The 19,498-nt window shown below is 50.2% G+C and overlaps 8 protein-coding genes across 8 annotated transcripts; 4 read left to right on the top strand and 4 right to left on the bottom strand.

Moving 5' to 3' along the window:
- Nucleotides 1-329: 329 nt before the first annotated feature.
- P170DRAFT_354331 (nucleoside deaminase) lies at nucleotides 330-1,269 on the top strand (the record flags this gene model as incomplete). The annotated part of the gene is made up of 5 exons (XM_024844025.1): nucleotides 330-416; nucleotides 473-577; nucleotides 763-971; nucleotides 1,028-1,125; nucleotides 1,184-1,269. 5 exons carry the CDS (start codon nucleotides 330-332, stop codon nucleotides 1,267-1,269), a joined length of 585 nt encoding a protein of 194 aa, XP_024705823.1.
- A 202-nt stretch (nucleotides 1,270-1,471) lies between these two features.
- Nucleotides 1,472-2,375, bottom strand: P170DRAFT_445807 (putative NADH-ubiquinone oxidoreductase 21 kDa subunit; the record flags this gene model as incomplete). Its single annotated transcript, XM_024850741.1, has 5 exons — nucleotides 1,472-1,555; nucleotides 1,709-1,911; nucleotides 1,972-2,177; nucleotides 2,243-2,259; nucleotides 2,316-2,375. The coding sequence occupies 5 exons, from the start codon at nucleotides 2,373-2,375 to the stop codon at nucleotides 1,472-1,474; spliced, it is 570 nt and encodes a 189-aa protein (XP_024705824.1).
- A 248-nt stretch (nucleotides 2,376-2,623) lies between these two features.
- On the top strand, nucleotides 2,624-3,929 carry P170DRAFT_435716 (Chromosome segregation in meiosis protein 3). The gene is made up of 3 exons (XM_024849004.1): nucleotides 2,624-2,965; nucleotides 3,022-3,100; nucleotides 3,163-3,929. The coding sequence occupies exons 1-3, from the start codon at nucleotides 2,727-2,729 to the stop codon at nucleotides 3,613-3,615; spliced, it is 771 nt and encodes a 256-aa protein (XP_024705825.1). The 5' UTR covers nucleotides 2,624-2,726; the 3' UTR covers nucleotides 3,616-3,929.
- Nucleotides 3,882-5,896, bottom strand: P170DRAFT_381309 (RCC1 domain-containing protein). Its single transcript, XM_024845563.1, has 2 exons — nucleotides 5,042-5,896; nucleotides 3,882-4,991 (listed from the first exon to the last, which is right to left on the bottom strand). Exons 1-2 carry the CDS (start codon nucleotides 5,840-5,842, stop codon nucleotides 4,167-4,169), a joined length of 1,626 nt encoding a protein of 541 aa, XP_024705826.1. The 5' UTR covers nucleotides 5,843-5,896; the 3' UTR covers nucleotides 3,882-4,166.
- Nucleotides 5,897-6,518: 622 nt separating this feature from the next.
- P170DRAFT_405697 (RibD family protein) lies at nucleotides 6,519-8,645 on the bottom strand. The gene has a single exon (XM_024846594.1). It carries the CDS (start codon nucleotides 8,623-8,625, stop codon nucleotides 6,697-6,699), a length of 1,929 nt encoding a protein of 642 aa, XP_024705827.1. The 5' UTR covers nucleotides 8,626-8,645; the 3' UTR covers nucleotides 6,519-6,696.
- A 128-nt stretch (nucleotides 8,646-8,773) lies between these two features.
- nic96 (linker nucleoporin NIC96) lies at nucleotides 8,774-12,609 on the bottom strand. The gene is made up of 5 exons (XM_024845564.1): nucleotides 11,962-12,609; nucleotides 11,240-11,888; nucleotides 10,208-11,189; nucleotides 9,417-10,153; nucleotides 8,774-9,357 (listed from the first exon to the last, which is right to left on the bottom strand). Exons 1-5 carry the CDS (start codon nucleotides 12,393-12,395, stop codon nucleotides 9,031-9,033), a joined length of 3,129 nt encoding a protein of 1,042 aa, XP_024705828.1. The 5' UTR covers nucleotides 12,396-12,609; the 3' UTR covers nucleotides 8,774-9,030.
- A 115-nt stretch (nucleotides 12,610-12,724) lies between these two features.
- Nucleotides 12,725-13,518, top strand: P170DRAFT_405703 (cytochrome c oxidase assembly protein COX16). Its single transcript, XM_024846596.1, has 2 exons — nucleotides 12,725-13,111; nucleotides 13,176-13,518. The coding sequence occupies exons 1-2, from the start codon at nucleotides 12,788-12,790 to the stop codon at nucleotides 13,254-13,256; spliced, it is 405 nt and encodes a 134-aa protein (XP_024705829.1). The 5' UTR covers nucleotides 12,725-12,787; the 3' UTR covers nucleotides 13,257-13,518.
- A 1,168-nt stretch (nucleotides 13,519-14,686) lies between these two features.
- Nucleotides 14,687-19,398, top strand: P170DRAFT_455027 (uncharacterized protein; the record flags this gene model as incomplete). Its single annotated transcript, XM_024851494.1, has 5 exons — nucleotides 14,687-14,984; nucleotides 15,150-16,102; nucleotides 16,192-16,431; nucleotides 17,718-18,330; nucleotides 18,533-19,398. 5 exons carry the CDS (start codon nucleotides 14,687-14,689, stop codon nucleotides 19,396-19,398), a joined length of 2,970 nt encoding a protein of 989 aa, XP_024705830.1.
- Between the last annotated feature and the right edge of the window lie 100 nt (nucleotides 19,399-19,498).

Genomic DNA, 19,498 nt, shown 5'->3' on the forward strand with positions numbered 1-19,498 from the left:
CATACCTTACATACCTACCTTACAGTATATACCGGGGTACGGTAAGACAAGGTGATACTGTACATTACGTATCTGTAAATGGGTAGGTAATTTGAGCCACGAACCCGTACTGGTACTGATACGGAAGACTCAGTACTGGGAACCTCTTTTTTTCTCTCTTCTTTTATAATGCCAGCCATCCTTACTCCAGATCAGCTTTATCTCTTTCAAAGGTAGCTAACAAGCGGCGCTGACCCGCTGTTGACACCCCTACCAATTGCTCGAGGAATTTGAAACTGCCCACCCGACTGTGCTCTTACCAAGCAGTCACCGAGCATAGTATTCTCGCAATGTCCGATGCAGAAACCAATGAGCGCAGACTTGTTTCTGAACAAGATTCAAGACATGCCTATTTCATGAAGCAAGCCCTTCTCATGGTAAAAATCTCCATTACGAGTATTCCTGCAGACCTTGGTACTTATAACTATCCCAGGGAGAAAGGGCCCTCCAAACGGGTGAAACGCCAGTGGGATGTGTCCTAGTATATGACAACAGAATAGTTGGGGTTGGGATGAATGATACCAATAGGTCAATGAATGTAGGTGGCCTCGCATCCACGACGACGGCAAACGATCGGGGAGGCAAGAAACTGGTGGCTGTAAGAAGAGACACAAATGGCCTAGCCCCAGTATTCAATGTCATGATGTTCGCATGTTACTGCACAAGAGACTGCTTGAGACTACTCCCATGTCCCTACTAACACACGTTCTTCCTTCCCGCCAGGGTACAAGGCATGCCGAATTTATTGCCATTAGTGAAATGCTTCGGAGTTATCCCCGGTCCACACTACGGGCCACAGATCTCTACGTCACGGTCGAGCCGTGTGTCATGTGTGCCTCTGCTTTAAGGCAGTACCAGATAAGAACGGTCTATTTTGGCTGCGGCAATGAGCGGTTTGGCGGCACGGGGAGCATCTTATCCTTACATGCTGAGTTCGTCACCGAGCGCTCCCATTTGCTCATACACGTCTATCTCTAACCCTGATCAGCGTTACAACAGATCCTCCCTACCCTGTGCAAGGGGGATTGTTCTACAAAGACGCCATCATGCTGCTTCGGCGGTTTTATATACAAGAAAATGAAAAAGGTAGAGATGTCTAATCTTTCCCATGCAGCCCAAGAACCGCCCACTAACAAATAATTAGCACCCAACCCCCGCCCCAAAAAGCACCGAGAACTCAAAACAGACTTTGCGACCGGTGTTGAAAGCGTCGGCCATGCTGGTTCATGAATCCCAATGGGATATGAAACGGAGAAACTTGTCAATTTCTAAATATGAATAAAACTTGGCTTGTAAACAGTGTTCTTGGAGCGCGAGATTCTTGAAGGTATGCCGTAACTGCGCCTGTGAAAAATAATAAAGTTCCTCAAAAGGGTTTCCCAGTCTTTCAGATCGGTCAGTTGCCTGATAAGATTTCGTGCTGGTCGGATGTTCAGGTAGACCCGGTCCCTGCCAAACGATCGGCCTCCAACTCTCGTTCAGCCTGTTGGTAGTATTTGGCCGTGTCGATGCCATGCTGTATGGATATTAGTGTGCCAGACTCAATTAATGAATTTGATCCAGGAAGAATAGTGGAAGAACACAAGAATTGGGGAGGCCGCAGAAGCAAAAAAGATAATGAAAGGGACAAAAAGGAAAAATACCGACTCAGATCGGGACAAAGACGTACCTGGTCGTGGTTGACAATGTTAAACCACGGAAGGACGTGGATAAATAGTTCCGAGAACCGAGAGTTCCTGGCCGCAACCCCTTGCAAATAAGGAGACACTTGCGAGGACCCGTAGAGTGGTTCTCCTCTCTTGACTTTATCCACCATCTCCTTCATATCCATGTCAACCTCCCTTGAGTTTTCCGTAAAGCCGTAGAAACGATCTTCGTTGGTGTCAGTCGTAAGGCATGTCAATCCACAGGGGAGTTTCGAGGACCACATACTACATGATCGTTGGTAAAGTATATGCAAGCCTCCAATAAGACCAATTGCTGTTGCAAGCCGCATGACGGGAGCAAAGCCTCCTCTGCCCACATGCGAAGGACTCACTCTCTCCATGGCCCAAAAGGCAAGAGGAGAGGCCGCCGCAGCTCCACCAGAGACTGCATAGTCAGATGGTCTCGCATATCCGAAAACCCGCCGCAGATGCCTGAGAATGTGAGCATTTCTTCAGTAGCTCGACTACTCAAGCCACACGCCTAAGGGATACCGTACGGGTCAGAGTCAATCAGCTTCACAGTAGTTAGCCACCCGCCCGGATTGCAAAAAGAAAGAAAGCTTATCTTACGGGATAGTCGGTGTTCGCCCGCTTGGGGGGAACAATCGCAGGCTTCGGATCCGCGGCCATTGTTTATGACAAGAGTTGCAGTTGAGACGCAATCCCGGCACTGGTGCTGTCCGAGTGAAGTTGAACTTGAGTTGTGCCAAGCAGGACGCCTGCACGGTCTTACTAAGCACACAGACGACGACTAACTAGCCACTGGACGTGGCTAGGTGTGGCTCGGGAGGCGGCCCTCCGCACGCATGACCGCTTACTCAGCCGCCCATGGGGGCCAACGCGAGTCGCGCCATCTCCCATTTACGCGACATGCGCGACTTTGATGGCCCGCCAGAAGATACTACCTACCACCTGAAAGGTCCGAATGTTGACACCGGTTGAAGGCACACCGGTACCAATGCGGGATCTAACTCATTGAAAATGGAGCGCAGAGACTTCCCCGAAGCCCCGGAAGATCATCAACCTGGCGATATCAATGACCTCTTCGACTACGATGTTGGCCTGGACGAGCTAGTATTACAAGAGCCCCCGCCAAGCTCAAATACTAACGCGCCAAAGCCATCGTTTACACCGGAGGCTTCAGGGTTGAAATTAGGGCTTGATGAGGAGGTGAAAGTAACTAGGAAAAGGCAACCTGTGGCTAAACTAGACGACAATCGGTGAGTTCGTTATTATGGGTTTCCAGAACGCCATCCTAGAACTTACGCCCTTGTAGCCTTTTGTCACAAGCTGGAATCCCGAAGTTACGTCGCACAGCGAAGCAAAAGTTGAAGTTTAAGGGGAAGGGCCATGAGGTGAGTACTTCTCTTTCAACTCTTGTCATTGTTGAAAAACTCACATGCATGTCTTCAAATAGTTCTCTGATGCAGCACGCCTGCTGAACTTTTATCAGCTCTGGCTTGATGATCTATTTCCCCGGGCCAAATTTGTTGATGGCCTAGCTATCATCGAGAAACTCGGTCACTCTAAGCGTCTTCAGAACATGCGAAGAGAATGGATAGAAGAGGAAAAGCCGCAGCTGCAGGCAGATGACGCGCAAAATGAACAGACCATAACGATGCCTGGGTCATCTAAAAGCATCCAGCCTCATTTGCGCGGAGATGATGCGCAGCCTGGATTCAGCAATCACCCGGCACCTCATGAACCACAACAAGGATCAGAAAATTGCACAAATGCACAACTTCCCTGGCCAAGAATCGATTTCGATCACGAACTATTCGTGTCCTCCAGCAACAATGTCCCACATGCTCCCGACCAAGACGCGCCTGATGATGAGCTAGAAGCTCTCTTGAATGAACAGGAGATTTGATTCGTATCCAGGGACTATCGACCCCGGTCTAGTACGAGCTGGCGATCGAAGCTTTGGCTGGTAATGGAAGGCGCTAGCTCCCATTCCCCAGAGAAGGCAGGGAGCAAAGGAAGCGTCATTGAGACGAGCTTTTGCTTTTACACACGAATCCATCGAGTCAAAGATGCCCCGAAAGTGGGCTAAGCATCCAGCAGACGCAAGCCAAGCAATACTTCTGTTTAATTCACCAGTAGAAAGCTCTCATTCGAGTTGAGCAAACATTGAGAGACGCTCATTCTTTCAAGTTGTTGTTATTCAATGAACCTATACTTAATATTGAATTTAAAAACCAACACCTTGCAGCTCGAAATAGATACAGTGGTACAAAAAGGGCAGCTACACGTCACCCTAAGGATAGCCCAAGTCTTAGCCAAACTCGACATAACCATCCAAAAATGGCGCCAAGACACAAGACTGACGGATTCGCTACCGCCGCAGTAGTAGTCCAAGTGTAGCCAAAACCCCTCTAGCATGCGAGATAACACAATGATTTAACAGACCAGAGGCTTCTTTCACGGTTTCACTGGCTCTGTGAATACAGAAAACTGGCCACCGGCTCCAGCCCAGTTGAGGATCTTGCCACGCACGGCGGTATTCTCCACGATGGTCGCTACCTCGATGTCATCCTGTGTGCCTTGACCGGTTTGATAGGTAGCAGAGAAGCCCCATGACCATGGACGACCATCAGCATCGATGGCGATTGAATGATCGGATCCAGCTGCAACAACATTGGCTTTGATCCCAGGCACAGGCGTGGGCTCAATCAAGATGCGAGGTCGTCCGCGTTCGTCTTTGATAACAGCTTCGTCAGGCAGAGAGTCGATTTTTAAACCTGTTTGGTACCCGTCCAAGCGACCCCACACAAGACATTGGCCATCATCTGAGGCAGCAAGTGAATGATGTGCGCCGCCACAGAGCTGAGTGATGTTTTTCCCAGACAGGGAGTCAACCACAGTAGGGTGAACTATAGCAGCCTCGTCGTCACCGGCACCATTCCGAACGCCTGTTTCGCCAAAACTGTTCAAGCCCCAAGCATAGACTTTGCCGGATTGATGAACAGCAAAAGAGTGAAACGCGCCACAGGCAATGTGAACGATGTTCTTGGGGAGGCCGAATTCCCGCGGCTGTAGACCGTTCAGTCTGTTGCGTTCGATAATGCGGCGACCCAATTGATTTTGCTGACCGGATCCCCACGAAAATACAGCACCCTTCTCGTTCAAAGCAAGGACATGGTTGTCCCCACAGGTTAAGTGTTTGATCTTCTTCAAGGACGGAATCAGAGCCGGAGTAGACTGGACCTCGTGACCAGCATCAAAGCCTAAGATGCCGTCATTGCTCTAGGCGCTGTTAGTGAAATCAACTACTACAGATAAGGAGGACTTCGTACCCTAAAGGTTCCCCATCCATAAACCTGGCCATCGTCGGTGAGGGCAAAACTGGAACTATCGCCAGCAGTAACCTCTACGATAACAGTGCCTTCAGGGAACGCGTTCGATGGAATAGCAGTGGGTGTAGACTCGCGTGGGTTTAGGGCAGGTTCATCGTCCGAGTCCGAGTCTGCATCGCTTTTGTTGTCCTCGATATCCTTATAGCCCCCCTCCCACGCGGTATCTCTTCCAAGAGCGCCTTGGTCGTTAACACCCCATGTAAGTATCTTGTTGTCATACGTAAGAGCAACGCAATGCATGCCACCGACAGCAACTTGCACAACACCTACACGGTCCGCCGGTAGGTGAGGGTTGAGACGTGGCCGTTTGACGTCAACTGCATTCTTTTCCGGCCCGAGACCAAGTTCACCAGAGCTTCCTTCGCCGCAGACGTAGACGTTAAGGCGAGTGGTGGGAGCCTTGTTGATGACCAATTTGGGTTTCTCTTTCGTGACACGAGGTTTCGCAACACGGGGTTTTTTGGCTTCTTTGGCTTCGGGAGCTGGTTCTTCGTCGACCTCGTCGACTTTCCGCTTTTTCATTGTTGCGGCGGATGTAGAGTTGGCTGATCTTTTCGACGAACCGGTAGCTTCATGTTTAGCGGTCGCAGCAGATTTCTCAGTAGCTGTGTTGTTTTTTGAAGAGCGACCCTTGGTCGTAGCTTTAGACGCGGTAGTTTTTGCCGTGGAGCTATTTGTAGTACTTTTTGATGTACTCGAAGCTTTTGCAGGAACCTTGGACACGCTTTTCTTCGGGGGCATGGTTATATTATTATTGTTTTTTTTTTTCTTTTTTTTTTTTTTTTTCTTAAGGCTAGTCAGAGAAGTATGGGTAAAGAAGGAAAGCCGTGGTCAAGGCAATTGAGCAGTGAGGATGATTGAAAGTGAAGCGGTGGGGGGGGAGAAATAAGAACAAAAACAAAGAATAAAAACAAAAAAAAAAGCTGGCACCACTTCTGTAAGCAGGGAACGTTCGGGGGATGGGAAGAAACCTTGAGGAAAATTTGGGGGGCCGGAGAGAAAGAATGAAGGTGACGCGACCATTGATTACCACCCACCTACATGTTGGTATTGTTTTTACATTACCCACTGCTGTCTGAGGTACAAGTACTGTACATAGGTACCTACCTACTTAAGTACCTGCCTAGGTAGGTAAGGTACACACTCGACATACCGTACATACATACCTTACATAGGGGGTACCTAGGTGTATTACACATTACCTACATACCTACGGTACCGTAGGTAGTAGGTACCCTCGGAGAGCATATAGGTAAATATATTGATGAGTCATTCAACCTACATCAGTTAATTCATAACTCCGGGCCTAGTTAACTAATGTAGATCTTCCCCGGAGTGCATAGTATGTTTGTACCTACTACCTGAACATGAGCACCATGAAGGCGAGAAATAAGGCGACTTCAATCGAGACAGGTTGCTTCACTGATCACTTGAGAAGTGTCCTCCCGGACCTGCTTGTTGATATCGAGCATTAAGATGTCAGTACCTATCAGGGGACCAGAGGGACCTTCCTCTTCCTCCGTTGTAACCCTAGATACTATGATTACTCCGTCCACACTTCCACTTCGCGCTATAATCATCAAGTTTCTGCAACGCTATGATTCCATCGGGCCATCGGGTATGGCTGAGGACACAGCTCGGATCTTACCACACATGATGACATTTTGGCCCAATGGCGTCCATTTCACATCCCTTGGGTTGAGAGCGGCATTTGGTTTTCCCTGTTCATCGCTCTTGGAGTCTGGACTCACCCCTACCCCCCCACTACCTAGATACGTCGGAGCGACGGTCACGATTATCGAGTCAATAAACTCGGTGTATTCCGGGTTGAGCAACTCGCGCAAGACGGTTCCACCTCCTTCTATCATGATACTCTTCACCCCTTCGGATGCCAGTGCGCGCAGAATTGCCTCCCAGCGCAAGCGCCAATGTTGGTTATATTCCACAATGCGAAGAAAATCACCCCCGTATCCTTTCAACATCATCAACTTCTCAGGATGGATATGCGCACCTGGTGACACGATCACCCATGGCGCCTTGCCTTTGCCTTCCACTGCTGTTCGAAGCATCCTGCATTCGGTGTTAATGGGCCATCGCCCTGTGGGGTCTATCACTACTGGTCGCGGTTGCCACATTCTCCCAAGTCCCCCAAAGCCGCCTGCACCCTCCAGTCTACAGTTTAACCCGGGGTTGTCGGCAAGAACGGTGCCGACCCCAATCAGTATCGCGTCATGGCGTGACCTCAGATAGTGGGTCATCAATTTGGCCTCTGGGCCCGATAATACCGTCTGCATTCCGGGTTGGAGTGATATCTTAGAATCCAAAGAAGATGCATAGGACAATGTGACATGTGGAAGCTGGCGCCTTTCATCCTGATTAGGAAGATAGGTGCTAAGGAAATCCAAAGCAAATTGAGGGAATGGCAGTGTATCGGGTGGTAAGGGTGCAATTGCGTTCGCCTGAGACTGCGCCGGGATTCCGGGGTCGTTGGAATTGCTTTCAGAGGCGGTCCTCACGATGCCATGCCCTTTTTGATATTCATAACCATCGTGTGGCATGAGCTTGACTTCGGGATTTTGTATTCTCCATTTTGCAGAGACATTGCGAACATCCGTAACGGTGCAGAACTTGCCTCCCGCTTCGACGAGTTTCTCGGACTCTTCCCGAAACTTCGTGTAGATAGATGACGGTAGATACCCTTTAACCGCCTCCTTCCGCGCAAACTCCATAAGACCAGAATTTCGCTTCACTTTGTCAATGTAATCAAGGTTGTGTGAGTGTATGTGGCTGCTCCCGGGTGTTCTTGCAATGGTCACCGTCGAGTATGCACCCTCAAACCTCACCACCTTGATCTGAAAATTACACATACCGCCTTCGCGCACCCTTTTTTTCCGAGGTCGTTTGCCCTCGGGTAGGGGACGTGTTTCTGATGTGCGGTGGGTTGGACGTCGTAGGCGGCACATATAATAATCTGTCGTGCAGTGGCCCTCTTTGCTGGAGTTGGACCTTTGTTTCACCCAGACATTATCGATAAACGGCCAGTACGTCTCAAATTCCCCGAGGTTGATCTCTATCGGGTCCTTGCATTCAAACATTACCTGCCGTATCCTGGCAAGATTGGGCGGGTTGTGGATAATACCGTTAGGTATACTATCTTCTTCATTTGCCGTGGTTATACATGTGCTTCTCTTGGTAGTCGAACTGCCATGAGCCCCGTTGATCGATACTGTTTCATTCCTGGGTCCAGCGGACACGTCATTGGCATGTTCTCTGTTCCCCGGTGACTGTAAGCCATTGATCCCAAGGTTCTGAGATGGAGTATCGTGGCTGGGAAAGTTAATTATGTTATTGTTGCTGTCGTCGGCGTCGTCGATGTCGTTGATGTCGTTGATGTCGTTGTTGCCTGTTTCCATTTCGCTATCGTGCGGTGGAGCTGAGGGTTCCTTCAGAGAAAGATCGACATGATCATTGGGAGAACCTAGACTCAAGTTTGTGTCCGACACGCTGGAAGGGTCATGGTCCATCTCGAGTGCGGGCGTCCTAATTATGCGGGCTATTGGAGTGATGTCCGCGGGGACGCAAGGCAAGTTGCAGATGCACGTGCCAGCGCGGGAACGGAATTCCCCGCATCCGAGGCACCGTGCCACTGCGACTACGACTACGATTAAGGATCGCACGATGAGATGAGGCGGATGCTGTGCTTCACGGTGGATAACCCCATCTACGTCTACCTCGTACAGCATGACACGCAGCACAACACAGCCACTACACCGCTACGTACGGGATGCGCTCCGGTTTGGCAGTGTGCGGAATTCGGCCGCATTCTGCGATTATCCAAGAGCCGCAAGGACAACACGATAATTGACACATGTGTTTGCTCATGTATTCGGCTATGTCAAGGGATCCGGTCCGGCAGTCAGGCTACCGTGCTAATAGGCGCCAATGTCTGCACCGGCCCGCGCAAGAGTCTCATACACTCGGGGGGGCAGTTTGTACTTGACCATACCAGAGAAAATCATGAGATCCTTGGCCATCACCAGCAATTCTTCCGCCAGTCCCTGTCTCATCTCATTTTCATAGGCCCCGGAGTCCAACCGTTGCCTTTCGTGCCCGATGCATGCAATGCTCCACATTATCACATGGCCGACATTTCGGGAGATAATCGGGGGAAACGACGAGAAAGCTTGCGCTGCGCTGCGAATATGTGGAACGGAGCCCTTCGCGCGGAGCGGGAGAATGCTGAGCGCATTAATGGCCTATGACAAGGTGGATCAGTAAGAAGTGAGCGTCTTCCCGGAACAGTTGAGGAGCTTACATCGAGCGCCAAAGTCCATTTGCCGGCCTGGACCTCTGCTTTTGCCTCCATCATGCGAAGTAACAGACCACACGTGTCCCGGTTCACCTGGCGAATTCGCTGGTAATACATAGCATTCACGTTGTAAAGACCGATCATGTTCTTTGCCAGGACCACTGGATCTTCCACTGCCGTCAGACTGAGACTGCTGCCTGGCTCTACAGGAGGGGCTCCAGGGTTGTTTCCCGCTGGGTGGGATCTTGGCCGCAAAGGCTGCAGTCTTAACGCAGGGTCACCCAACTCCACGGCCACGGAATCGGACAGGGCGCCATTGATGATGTCAATCACGCGGTCATAGTCCTCGGCCAGATGGTACAAAAGCACCGCGTCTGCTATCAGCCCCTTGTCTTCGGCAACAGCAGCGGCCTGCATGGTTATAGCCTTCAAGAATTCGTCTTGATCGACCAACTTGATCAAACTGATGCGTTCCTCTATTAAACCTTTGATCCTTGTGCCATCAGATCGTATGTCACCTAGCAGTTTAGCGAAGTCACGAGTCTCCAGAATGAATTCCCGTAGAGCTTCGTGACACACAGAAGCCTGGGACTTGCCCAACGAGCCCGGAAGGTCGGCATTGAGGCAGAGTAAAGAAAAGTAATCAATGGCCGCTTCCACAAAACCTGTCCGAAATTCCCTGGTGTACTGGGTGATGAGATGACCAAAGTTAATCTGCGGATACTGTTTAACAGTAAAGGACACTGCGACGGTTAGCGAGTCCAGAGAATGGAAGCAAGTACAGCGAAGACACTCACAAGGTTCCTCGCCAGAGGTGTAGAAATCGGACACACGTAAAAGCCCATAATAAGCCAAAGCAATCGCAAAGTGCACAGCGCTTACTGGGGCATAAACTCCAAGATACGAGACCGCTTGTTCGAACATTCCTCCCAGTATTTGTAAAAGGAAGAAAGTGCCATAGCCCCCAGGCCCTTCCTGACCTTTACCGAAGACTCGCTGCCCAATCTCGGTTATATCGGTCTGAATGTCCTCAAGCCCGAAAACATCACCCGCTACTTCCTCGGCACGATCGTCTTCCCTGGCCAAACTGAACTGCAGCCACATCCAATCTTCAACGGTTTGGTTCACACCCTCCAGGCGCCTGCGACTAAGTTCACAGCGCCCAATGATTTTGTAACAAGCCATTCGATATGGATCAACTGTGTTGTCAGGGGCATTACGGGAGCGCTGCTGGTATTCCCCGTTTATCTTTTGCTGCATGTCCCTGGGCAGTCGCCTATTTTGTGCATAGGTTGTCATGTATGTCACGAACTTGTGATCCAGTGACCGGAATCCAGGATCCTGACTAACATATTCGGCTGCCTCGGTGACAAACCCGCATCTGAGAAGGTAGAAAATGAGAATCCAGCAATAATCTTGACAAACCATTTGTAACTCGGTTCCATCAGGGGCAAGGTCCTTTCTCGCTGCTCTGAGCCTGATGTAGGCGCGGACTTTATTGATCACCGTCGGGATGCCTCCAAGCTGTGCCTCACGAGGATTTTTTGAGATCACGTTTTCGACCTCACTGTAAAATGTGTTCTCAAGGAATAGTCTAGAACCTTCAATGATGCGCTTTCTTAAATTCATTGCTCGGCGAGAATTTGGAGCTTCATCCAGGTAATCTTCAGCAAATCGTCGCTCTTTTGCTGCTCCGGGGTCTGATATGCTCGTGATCTGCGGTGATTCTCCAGTAATGCTCATCAACGCTCGGTAAGCATCGAAGAGTTGGCGAGGAACCTAACATGCTTAGTTTAATTCGGAAATAATTCGAAGGGATCGTGACCTACATCGCCACCAGCATCTATTTCAACGCCCGAGAATTCGTGGAGAACCGGGAAGGTGTGCGCCTGGAGTCTTGCAGAATTCAACAACTGAACTTTGGTCGCGTAATTTCCCATTTTTTCCCGGTAGAATCGCATGTCTGAAGGAACGGATGAACCTTCCGTTCGTTCAGTGGGGTCCTCGAAGAGCTGATGGTTGGCTGACCCGGCCCCTGGTGTCCCGATTACAGACTTTTCCAAGGCTGAACGTCCAAAGACACTTCTACGAGACAAAGACGGGGCGCTGGGAGTTGAAGTAGGGCCGAGTTTTGATTGTCTCACAGACCGGCCAAACGATCCTCTCGTATCGCCAATAACTTCACTTCTTTGACCCAGGCCAAAATGCTGAAAAATATTCCGGCGCTGCTCCTCCCAATCCAAATCCACTTTCCCCTCCAAAAAGAGGTCGAAATCCTTGTGTGTCCGGGCGAGACTCTCAGCGATCATGACTTGGCGGCCGCGCTGTTGTATGTTTCGGAGAAATTTCTGGTTATCCGGATCGAATATCGCTTCTTGTTCCCTTGGCTGAGTTCCTACCGAGCCTTGAGGCTCTAAGGCTTTGAGATCCCGCAATGCATGCCCCGGAGAAATACCTGACGCGGCGAGTAGATAATGGCTGGGATAATTTCGAGTCAGAAATGTCACAGAAGGATGCGAGCGCCATTGGGCACTGCGGTCTGGGAGCTCACGCTTTACTGCTTGATGCTTGCAGCTGGGAATCTTTTGAACCCCCGGTCCCGAGCTCTCGAGCTTTTCTTCGGATATCATCAAGTCCCAATTGAAGGCTGGGGAGCTGCTCAAAATTACTTGTTTGCCCGAGGGCCGACAGTGGCCTTTTTTTACCACGTTCCAATAGGCTATTAAAGAACGCAGGTTGCGTTGTCTGGCTAGAAAGTTGTGAAGATGGCGCCGCATTATTTTGGATCTGGCTCTGTCCAAATGTCGAAGACTGAGCGGGCGGCTGCTGGGGTTGCGATTGAAATAGAGAACCGTTGGCGGGGGCCTGAGTGGCAGAAGGATTCCCAAAAACACTTGCCGGGTTGTTCGGGGGGAAAGGAGCTGACGATGGCGTGGAAGCTCCTAAGCCGCCCCCGAATAGAGGGTTTGAATTCGCCGAAGCCATCGAGCAGGCCCTGTTGAGCCCTCACTCAGGTGAGAGGAAGGAACGGATATTGGCAGAGAATTCCTGTCCTGTCGTCCAACGATGGTTGGAGTCTGGGAATTCAGCGTTGAGAAGGATGAGAGACAATCGAAGATTCGCTCACAATCCGGCGTTGATGCGAGGTACTTGGCCCGTAGTGGCCTGGATTCCGGAAAATTCACCTTCTTGCGCTGGCGCTCAATGTTTACGAAAATCGGGTTTCCTGGGGGTGCTACCAAATCTAGCTATGTCGGATTTATATTTCGCCGGTGGCCCTTCCGCCGGAATCAGATTGCGACGGCCGTGACGAATTTCTCCCAACCGGTCAACTCGTTATTTGCATCTGCGGATTCGCAAGAGTTCTCTACTCCACGATGCCTGTCTTTCAGGCCAAAACGTTCCGGCGAGCAACAACCGCGTCATCTTCGCTCGGCGAGCGAATTGGCGCGGCGTACAGAACCAGTCTTCCCCGGCACCCCTTCCTTCTCTTCGGCCTCCCCTTCGTGATGATTATAGTCGCTGGCTCGTTCGCCTTAACCCCAGCCGCAGCCTTGAGATACGAACGATACGATCGCAAAGTAAAGCAACTAAGCCAAGAGGAGGCAATGGACCTTGGCTTGAAGGGTCCCGATGGGGAGGAGGGCATCAAGAGAAATCCCCGCAGAAGAGTCATAGGAGATGAAAGAGAAGAATACTATGTTGGTTCTGACGCTTGCTTAATTTCTGAGGGGGTTTTGTTGATTTCTAACACTTCTTGATTAGAGGCTCATGGCCAAGGACCTAGATGATTGGGAGCAGAAACGAGTTCAAAGATTCAAGGGCGAGCCGGATGGCAAACTATGAGTCTATGGAGGAATTTTAAAAAAAAAAAAAAAAAAAAAGAAAACAAGCAAAGGCATGCAATCTACTTTTTGGGCCTTAATCCGAGATCCCGATATTTTCTCAGCACGGTCTCTATCGCCCGGCAAAATAGCATCACGGAGTCCAGGCCTATGGAGCCAGGGAGGAGGTCTGCCCGGCCTTGCAAGATCCACAATACATACATACGTGTACATACCTGGTACATACATAAATAATCAATATACCTTAAATACTAGTAGGTACTGTACTGTATGTACAGTACTTGATACACGGGCGGTCCTGATACAGATACCAGTCTAAATACCCATTACATGCCTAGGTAGGTACCTTAGGTATGGTAGGTAACTTGCTGGTACCTACCCACTCCATGCCTGCCTACCTTGCGCCGTGGGCAGGGAGGTACATACCTTATGTAGGGATGTACTCTAATGACGTCATAGATACATACCACCTACCTACGGTACTAGCTCCCAAGTCCCAACTCCGTAAGGTAGTGGCCATTCTAGATCCAGACCGTCAGGCGCGCGCTCTCTCTCTCTCTCCCTCCCTCCCTTTTTGGCTTTCGCCGCCGTCTAGCCGGCCACCCACCCCATAACGTCATATCCAGAAACTGCTACTACTTTGTTCTCCCATCTTCCCTCACCTCCATTCGTCCTTCCAAGAAAAATACTCTCGCTTATCTATCATTGACCCGATTTCCTTCGTGCCCCAAGATGGCGGTGGATCAGTGATATCAGCCAGGCCCCTCCTATCCCCACTTTCCCTCTCTTGAGCCCTCCATTGGTCCAGGCACTTTGCTCGAGAGGCCATTCTGCCATCATTTTCGGCCCCCCTAAAAGTGCGAGACTTGTGTGAGCCACAACCGTCGTTTCAGTCAGAGAACTACGTACAGAGTCCAACCTTTTGGCTTTGTTCCGTTCTGGCTATCTTCGCAACCACTTGGGTCTTCCCGTATATAAATTTATTTCCTCGTCATCGCAGCAGCAAGATTGTGCACTTACACGTCTCTTTCAGTCTTTTCCTTCCTCTTCCAGTGTACACAGTTCTTCCCTAGGAGATTTCGCTACCAGCCCGGTACTTGTCTGTGGCGGGTTGAGCGCCGCCTCCAGCATTGCCCACGAGACTTGGCAGGCCCTCCAAGGTCAAGATCTCCTTTCACTCGCCACATATTCCATTCGGCACACTTGATTCCCTGCCTTCTCTTTGGCCCCCTAAACTACGAGAGTCGGCTACAGAAACGCCTTGACGGAACTAAATTTGGGGATTGCTATCTATGCCGAAGTCTGAGTGAACTCTTAGCCAGACGTTCGTTCGTTGCGATCATCTCGAGATGGCAAGGAACCTATAGGTTTGATTCTGGTATCCGGCATATCAGAAACTAGCGCAGAATATCTTGCCTTTGGAAACAAGTTATGTCTGCTATGACAGGTCCAAGATCGCCCTCCTCTCCCTGGCCTCCGGAGTCTTCCAACCTGCAGCTTGCAGGTCATTCAACTACAGCGCCTCTTTTCCCTCTACGCGACTCTCATGCATCTCCGCGCAGTCCTGGCACGTATCCCCAATATGCAAGCGCCGATTGCCCTGGTTCTGGCTATTTCTCGTTCAGCGTGGACAATTCTGCCAACACCAGAAGTCGGGACGCGCCATCCTTCTCTCAAGCTGCCCCCGGTTCGACGTCGCAGTCCGTGCACCAGAAAAAAATGCCTGATGGTAACGTGAGTCCTCGGAAGACTATGTTTGAACCTGAAGAATGCAAAGAATCCTCGATTCTTAAATTGTCGTTGAACCGTGATATGAACAAAAGCGCGCCTGTTTCAGCTCGGTCTGGCACCTCCCCGTTGGAGCCGAAATTCGGAAATTGCCATGCCGTCTCAGCTGAACACTGTGCGGAGCTGCTTGGTTCATGTCAGCATGATGTCATGCTGTTAGACGTGCGGCCATATGCACATTTTGCCAAAAGAAACATCAAAGGTTCTTTGAATCTTTGTATTCCAACGACTCTACTAAAGCGTCCTTCGTTTAATACGCAGAAACTGGAAAACACTTTCACGGATGAATCTGACCGGCGGAATTTTGCAAAATGGAGACAGTGCCGATACATCGCCGTGTATGATGCAGCCACATCTGATATCAAGGATGCCTTACCGCTAGTGAATGTACTCAAAAAGTTCACTGTCGAAGGCTGGGATGGCGAGGGGCTGGTATTGCTTGGTGGCTTCAATACTTTCTCCGACCGCTTTCCTGGGTTCATCCAAAAGCAATCGCCAGTGCCCGAGAATTCGTCCAAGCCATCTTCGATGCATCTCAATCTTCCATCAGGTGCCCCGATCTCCGGTGGGTGTGCCCTACCGGACGCCTCTCGCCCGGCCATCCCGTTCTTTGGTAACATTCGCCAACACATGGATCTACTTGGTGGTGTCGGTCAAATACCCCTTCAGCTTCCAAAGGGGCTTACCGAAGCCAAAAGGAAAATGCTCCCAGCCTGGCTTCGCAAAGTCGCCGATCCGGCGGATAAAGGATTGAACGTCTCCGAAAAGTTCTTGGACCTCGAGAAAAGAGAGCTAGAGCGCATGGAGCAAGCCTTATCATACAGTAGATCTGCCGAATCCCCATCGGTCGACGCATCATCAAGCAAGTTCCGGGTTGCGGGAATCGAAAAGGGCACCAAGAACAGATACAACGACGTATACCCTTTTGACCATACCAGAGTCAAACTACAGGATGTTCCTCGTGATGGTTGTGACTATGTGAATGCGAATTACATGAAGGCGGAGTATAGTGACAAATTCTATATTGCCACCCAGGCTCCTGTGCCGGATACATTTAATGTACGTTTTGAGCCACCTCATTGGAGTGAGATAGATGAAAGGAAGAAAGGAAGGGACTTCTCACATAAACTAACTGAATGGCACCACAGGATTTCTGGCGTGTGATCTGGGAGCAGGACGTGAGACTTATCGTTTCTCTAACTGCAGAGATAGAAAGAGGCCAGGTCAAGTGTCATCCCTACTGGAAATCTGGGTCATATGGACCTTTTCAGATCCATAATTTTGCTCAGAAATATATTTACATGGATTCTCCCGGCTTGGAGCAAGTTGACCACGGACCGAAGAAGTCCTCGGACTCGAATGAGGACTCCGAAAACTCTTGCATTATTGTGAGGTATTTCAGCCTATCACATTCTGCGTTCCCATTCCAGCCGCTTCGTGAGGTCACCCAACTACAATACCCATACTGGCCTGATTTCGGCACTACCTCGCAGCCAACACATCTCCTGAAATTGATCGCACAGTGTGACAAACTCCGGAATGCCACAGCCAACACAACGTACAATCACCCCAACCACTCGGTGGATCCCAAGCAACCACGGCCCACATTGGTGCATTGCAGTGCCGGGTGTGGCCGCACTGGTTCCTTCTGCACCGTCGATAGTGTCTTGGGCATGCTGAAACAAGATCCCCTGGAGGGTGCCACATGTCGAAAGATGGGCCCAACCGAAGCCTCCGCCCATGAAAGGGGGATCCACAATGGAAACTTAGATCTCATAGCGAAGGCCGTTGCTGATTTTCGTATGCAAAGACCCAGCATGGTGCAGAACTTGAGCCAGTTCGTCTTGTGCTACGAAAGTGTTCTGGAATGGACTGCTTCGCATTTGGCTCGTGATGACAGAGCATCAACTTGAACACTCTCGCACATGTCAGGAAATATCAGGCCCCTTTTTGTTTTCTTGTTCTTCTAGGGCATGATCCAAGTACACGCATTTTCTGGTGTTAGCTAGATGGAAATAATACGTTCTTACGTTCCTTGTCATCACAGACAGGCCACCTACTCCGGTTGGTACACAAAAAATCGCCAGAGGAAAGACAGCATGGTCTTTGGTGGCATAGGAGATAAAAGCGCACCAAGAAATATTCGAATACAATCCAAGGGGGAAATGGAAGGCAGTAACCATCGTAGCCTCTCAAGGCGAGGTACCTAAAGGTAGGTACCGGTACATAGGCAGGTAAGGTACGTGGGTAAAGTAGAGAGAGTCGGTATTGCCAGGCAACGACGGGGGTGGATGCCTGCAGGCCGCAACGCTTGCCTTCCCCACCAAATGGCAGATCACGATGTATTTAATTCCTCCTCGAGTCCTGCTAGAAACACCTGAACCTGATTCTCTCCGTGATCTGCCTTCCGGCTGTATAGAACCTCGACCCGCGAAATCTTCCTGCTACGCCTACGAGGGTTTTCCTCATATCGAGGGCCAAGATTGATGCCATGCTTTTAGATCTCCCCACAGAATTACTTGAACTTGTTCTCCACCATTCCAACACGCCCACCTTCCTAGAAGCCGCGTTTTCTTGTCGCACTCTATATGAGGTTGCGTCCAGCTGCCGGGAGCTTATCGTGCATCATCTCCGCCACACTCCAGGTTCGCAACTTGACACACAATCACTTCAGTCAAAGCAGTTGTTTCGGGTTCTTGTGGGCCGTGCATACCGACAGTTATACGGCGCCCAATTTCGTGCACATTGCACCAAATTTCAGGCCGATGAAATTACACTCGATGCCAAGGCCTCCTCCTTCGCTCCTGATGACCAAATCCTTGCTCTTGTTCTTAGAGGCCAGGAAGGTATCCATATCTTCGAGGCCGAAAGTGGAGGTCTGCGACACAAAGCTCAATTGAAATTGTCTCTAGACCAGCCAGGCAAAACTCAAGTACTCAGAACGGCCTTCGACGGCGACGATGGTGTTTATGTCCTTCAGAGCTTCACTCCTGCTGTGGGTGAAGATGACTTGGAAGCGGAGCATCCATTTGTCAGGCAAGCCCTGCAGTCAAGCGCTGGTGGCGGTCAGATCTACCTTGCCCGCCATTCGTTTCGGTCCCCCCATGATCCCGTTCGAGTGTGTGCATTCCCAGACCAGTCAGACTATCGCCCTCTGGCTCTCTCAGCTGCCCACAGAGATACGTTTGCCATATCTTGGCAGCATGTTCGCGAGCATGATGATTATGAAGTCATTCTTTACAACGCGTTGGCTGAATCAAGAAGCGATGATGGGTCGGGAACAATCGGTTCGTTCTTTTTTTTTTTTTTGTTTCTTTCTGTCTGACTGTAGTTGGGCCCATCAACCCCTTCTTTTCTAGCCTCCTCCCCTTCCCTCTCCCGTCCCTTTTTCCTGGTTTCTTTTCTTTACTTTTTGTTGGGGTTGTCCACTCACCTCGCTTTCTTCTTTGCGGGTCTTGCTGTCATGGCCGTCTAACAAGCCTTACCCAGAGCTCAACTACAATTCCTGTGTTCTAGTCGACGGATCTAGACAGCGACTTAATCCCGACTATCTCCAGGCAAGAGTGCCCAGAAGTCATTTGCCTCACGAAAGGGGCCCAGTAATAGATCTGGCGTTCAATGACAGATCAAGCCAATTGCTTTACTACTATCGTGCACAGACTCTATATGGGTCATTTCAAAGAATTAACATGTCGTCTTTTCCTGTTCAACCGACGTTGTACGACAATTCCTGTCTGGTAAGGTTTTCGGATTCTCTGAGTCTCCTGTTCTCCATTGCAATCCCTTTTTTTGGGACACATTCCACGCATACTGAGAATGGTCGCTCGCTCTGTCAATGGAAGTACCTTGCTTTTGGCATAGCTACACATCGTGCAGAAGACTGGACTGTCGCTTGTTTGCTGAAGTCCGAGTCTGTCTGCCAGTCTCGGAATTGTGGACATGTTATGAATTTAGAGCGAGGTCGACGATTTCCTGAGTGGACTGTGGTCGCACGGCTCTGGGGCTTTCAAAACTCAACCAACTCCCTTGGTTGTATTGTCGCCGCCTCAAAAGGCGGCACTCGGGTTGCTGTGGCTAACTGGAAGGTCCTCTATGTCTGGGCCCTAGAGCCCGGGGCGCTTATCGACCAGAATGGGAATGAATTCTATCCGCTTTCTGCACAATCCGGAAGCAGTAAAACAATCGAAATACGGCCTGTGGTGCTTCCGCTGGACGCGGTCTGCTTCAAATTGCAATTTATGCACAACGAAGACGAGCTAATAGCCTTTACGGATCGGGGAGTGATGCACTGGAATTTCCATCCGTCCGGGCGAGGTCTGAGAATAACTGAACGGCTGGACATTAAAACAGATTGATGAAAATAGCGCCATGTCCGAGGGGTTTGACAGCAAGCACAATCAATGTATTCTCTGACTCAGGGTATGATGTGAACAGTGGACAGATCGATATATGGGC

This window comes from Aspergillus steynii, assembly GCF_002849105.1.
Source record: "Aspergillus steynii IBT 23096 chromosome Unknown P170scaffold_3, whole genome shotgun sequence".
NCBI classification, from domain to species: Eukaryota; Fungi; Ascomycota; class Eurotiomycetes; order Eurotiales; family Aspergillaceae; genus Aspergillus; species Aspergillus steynii.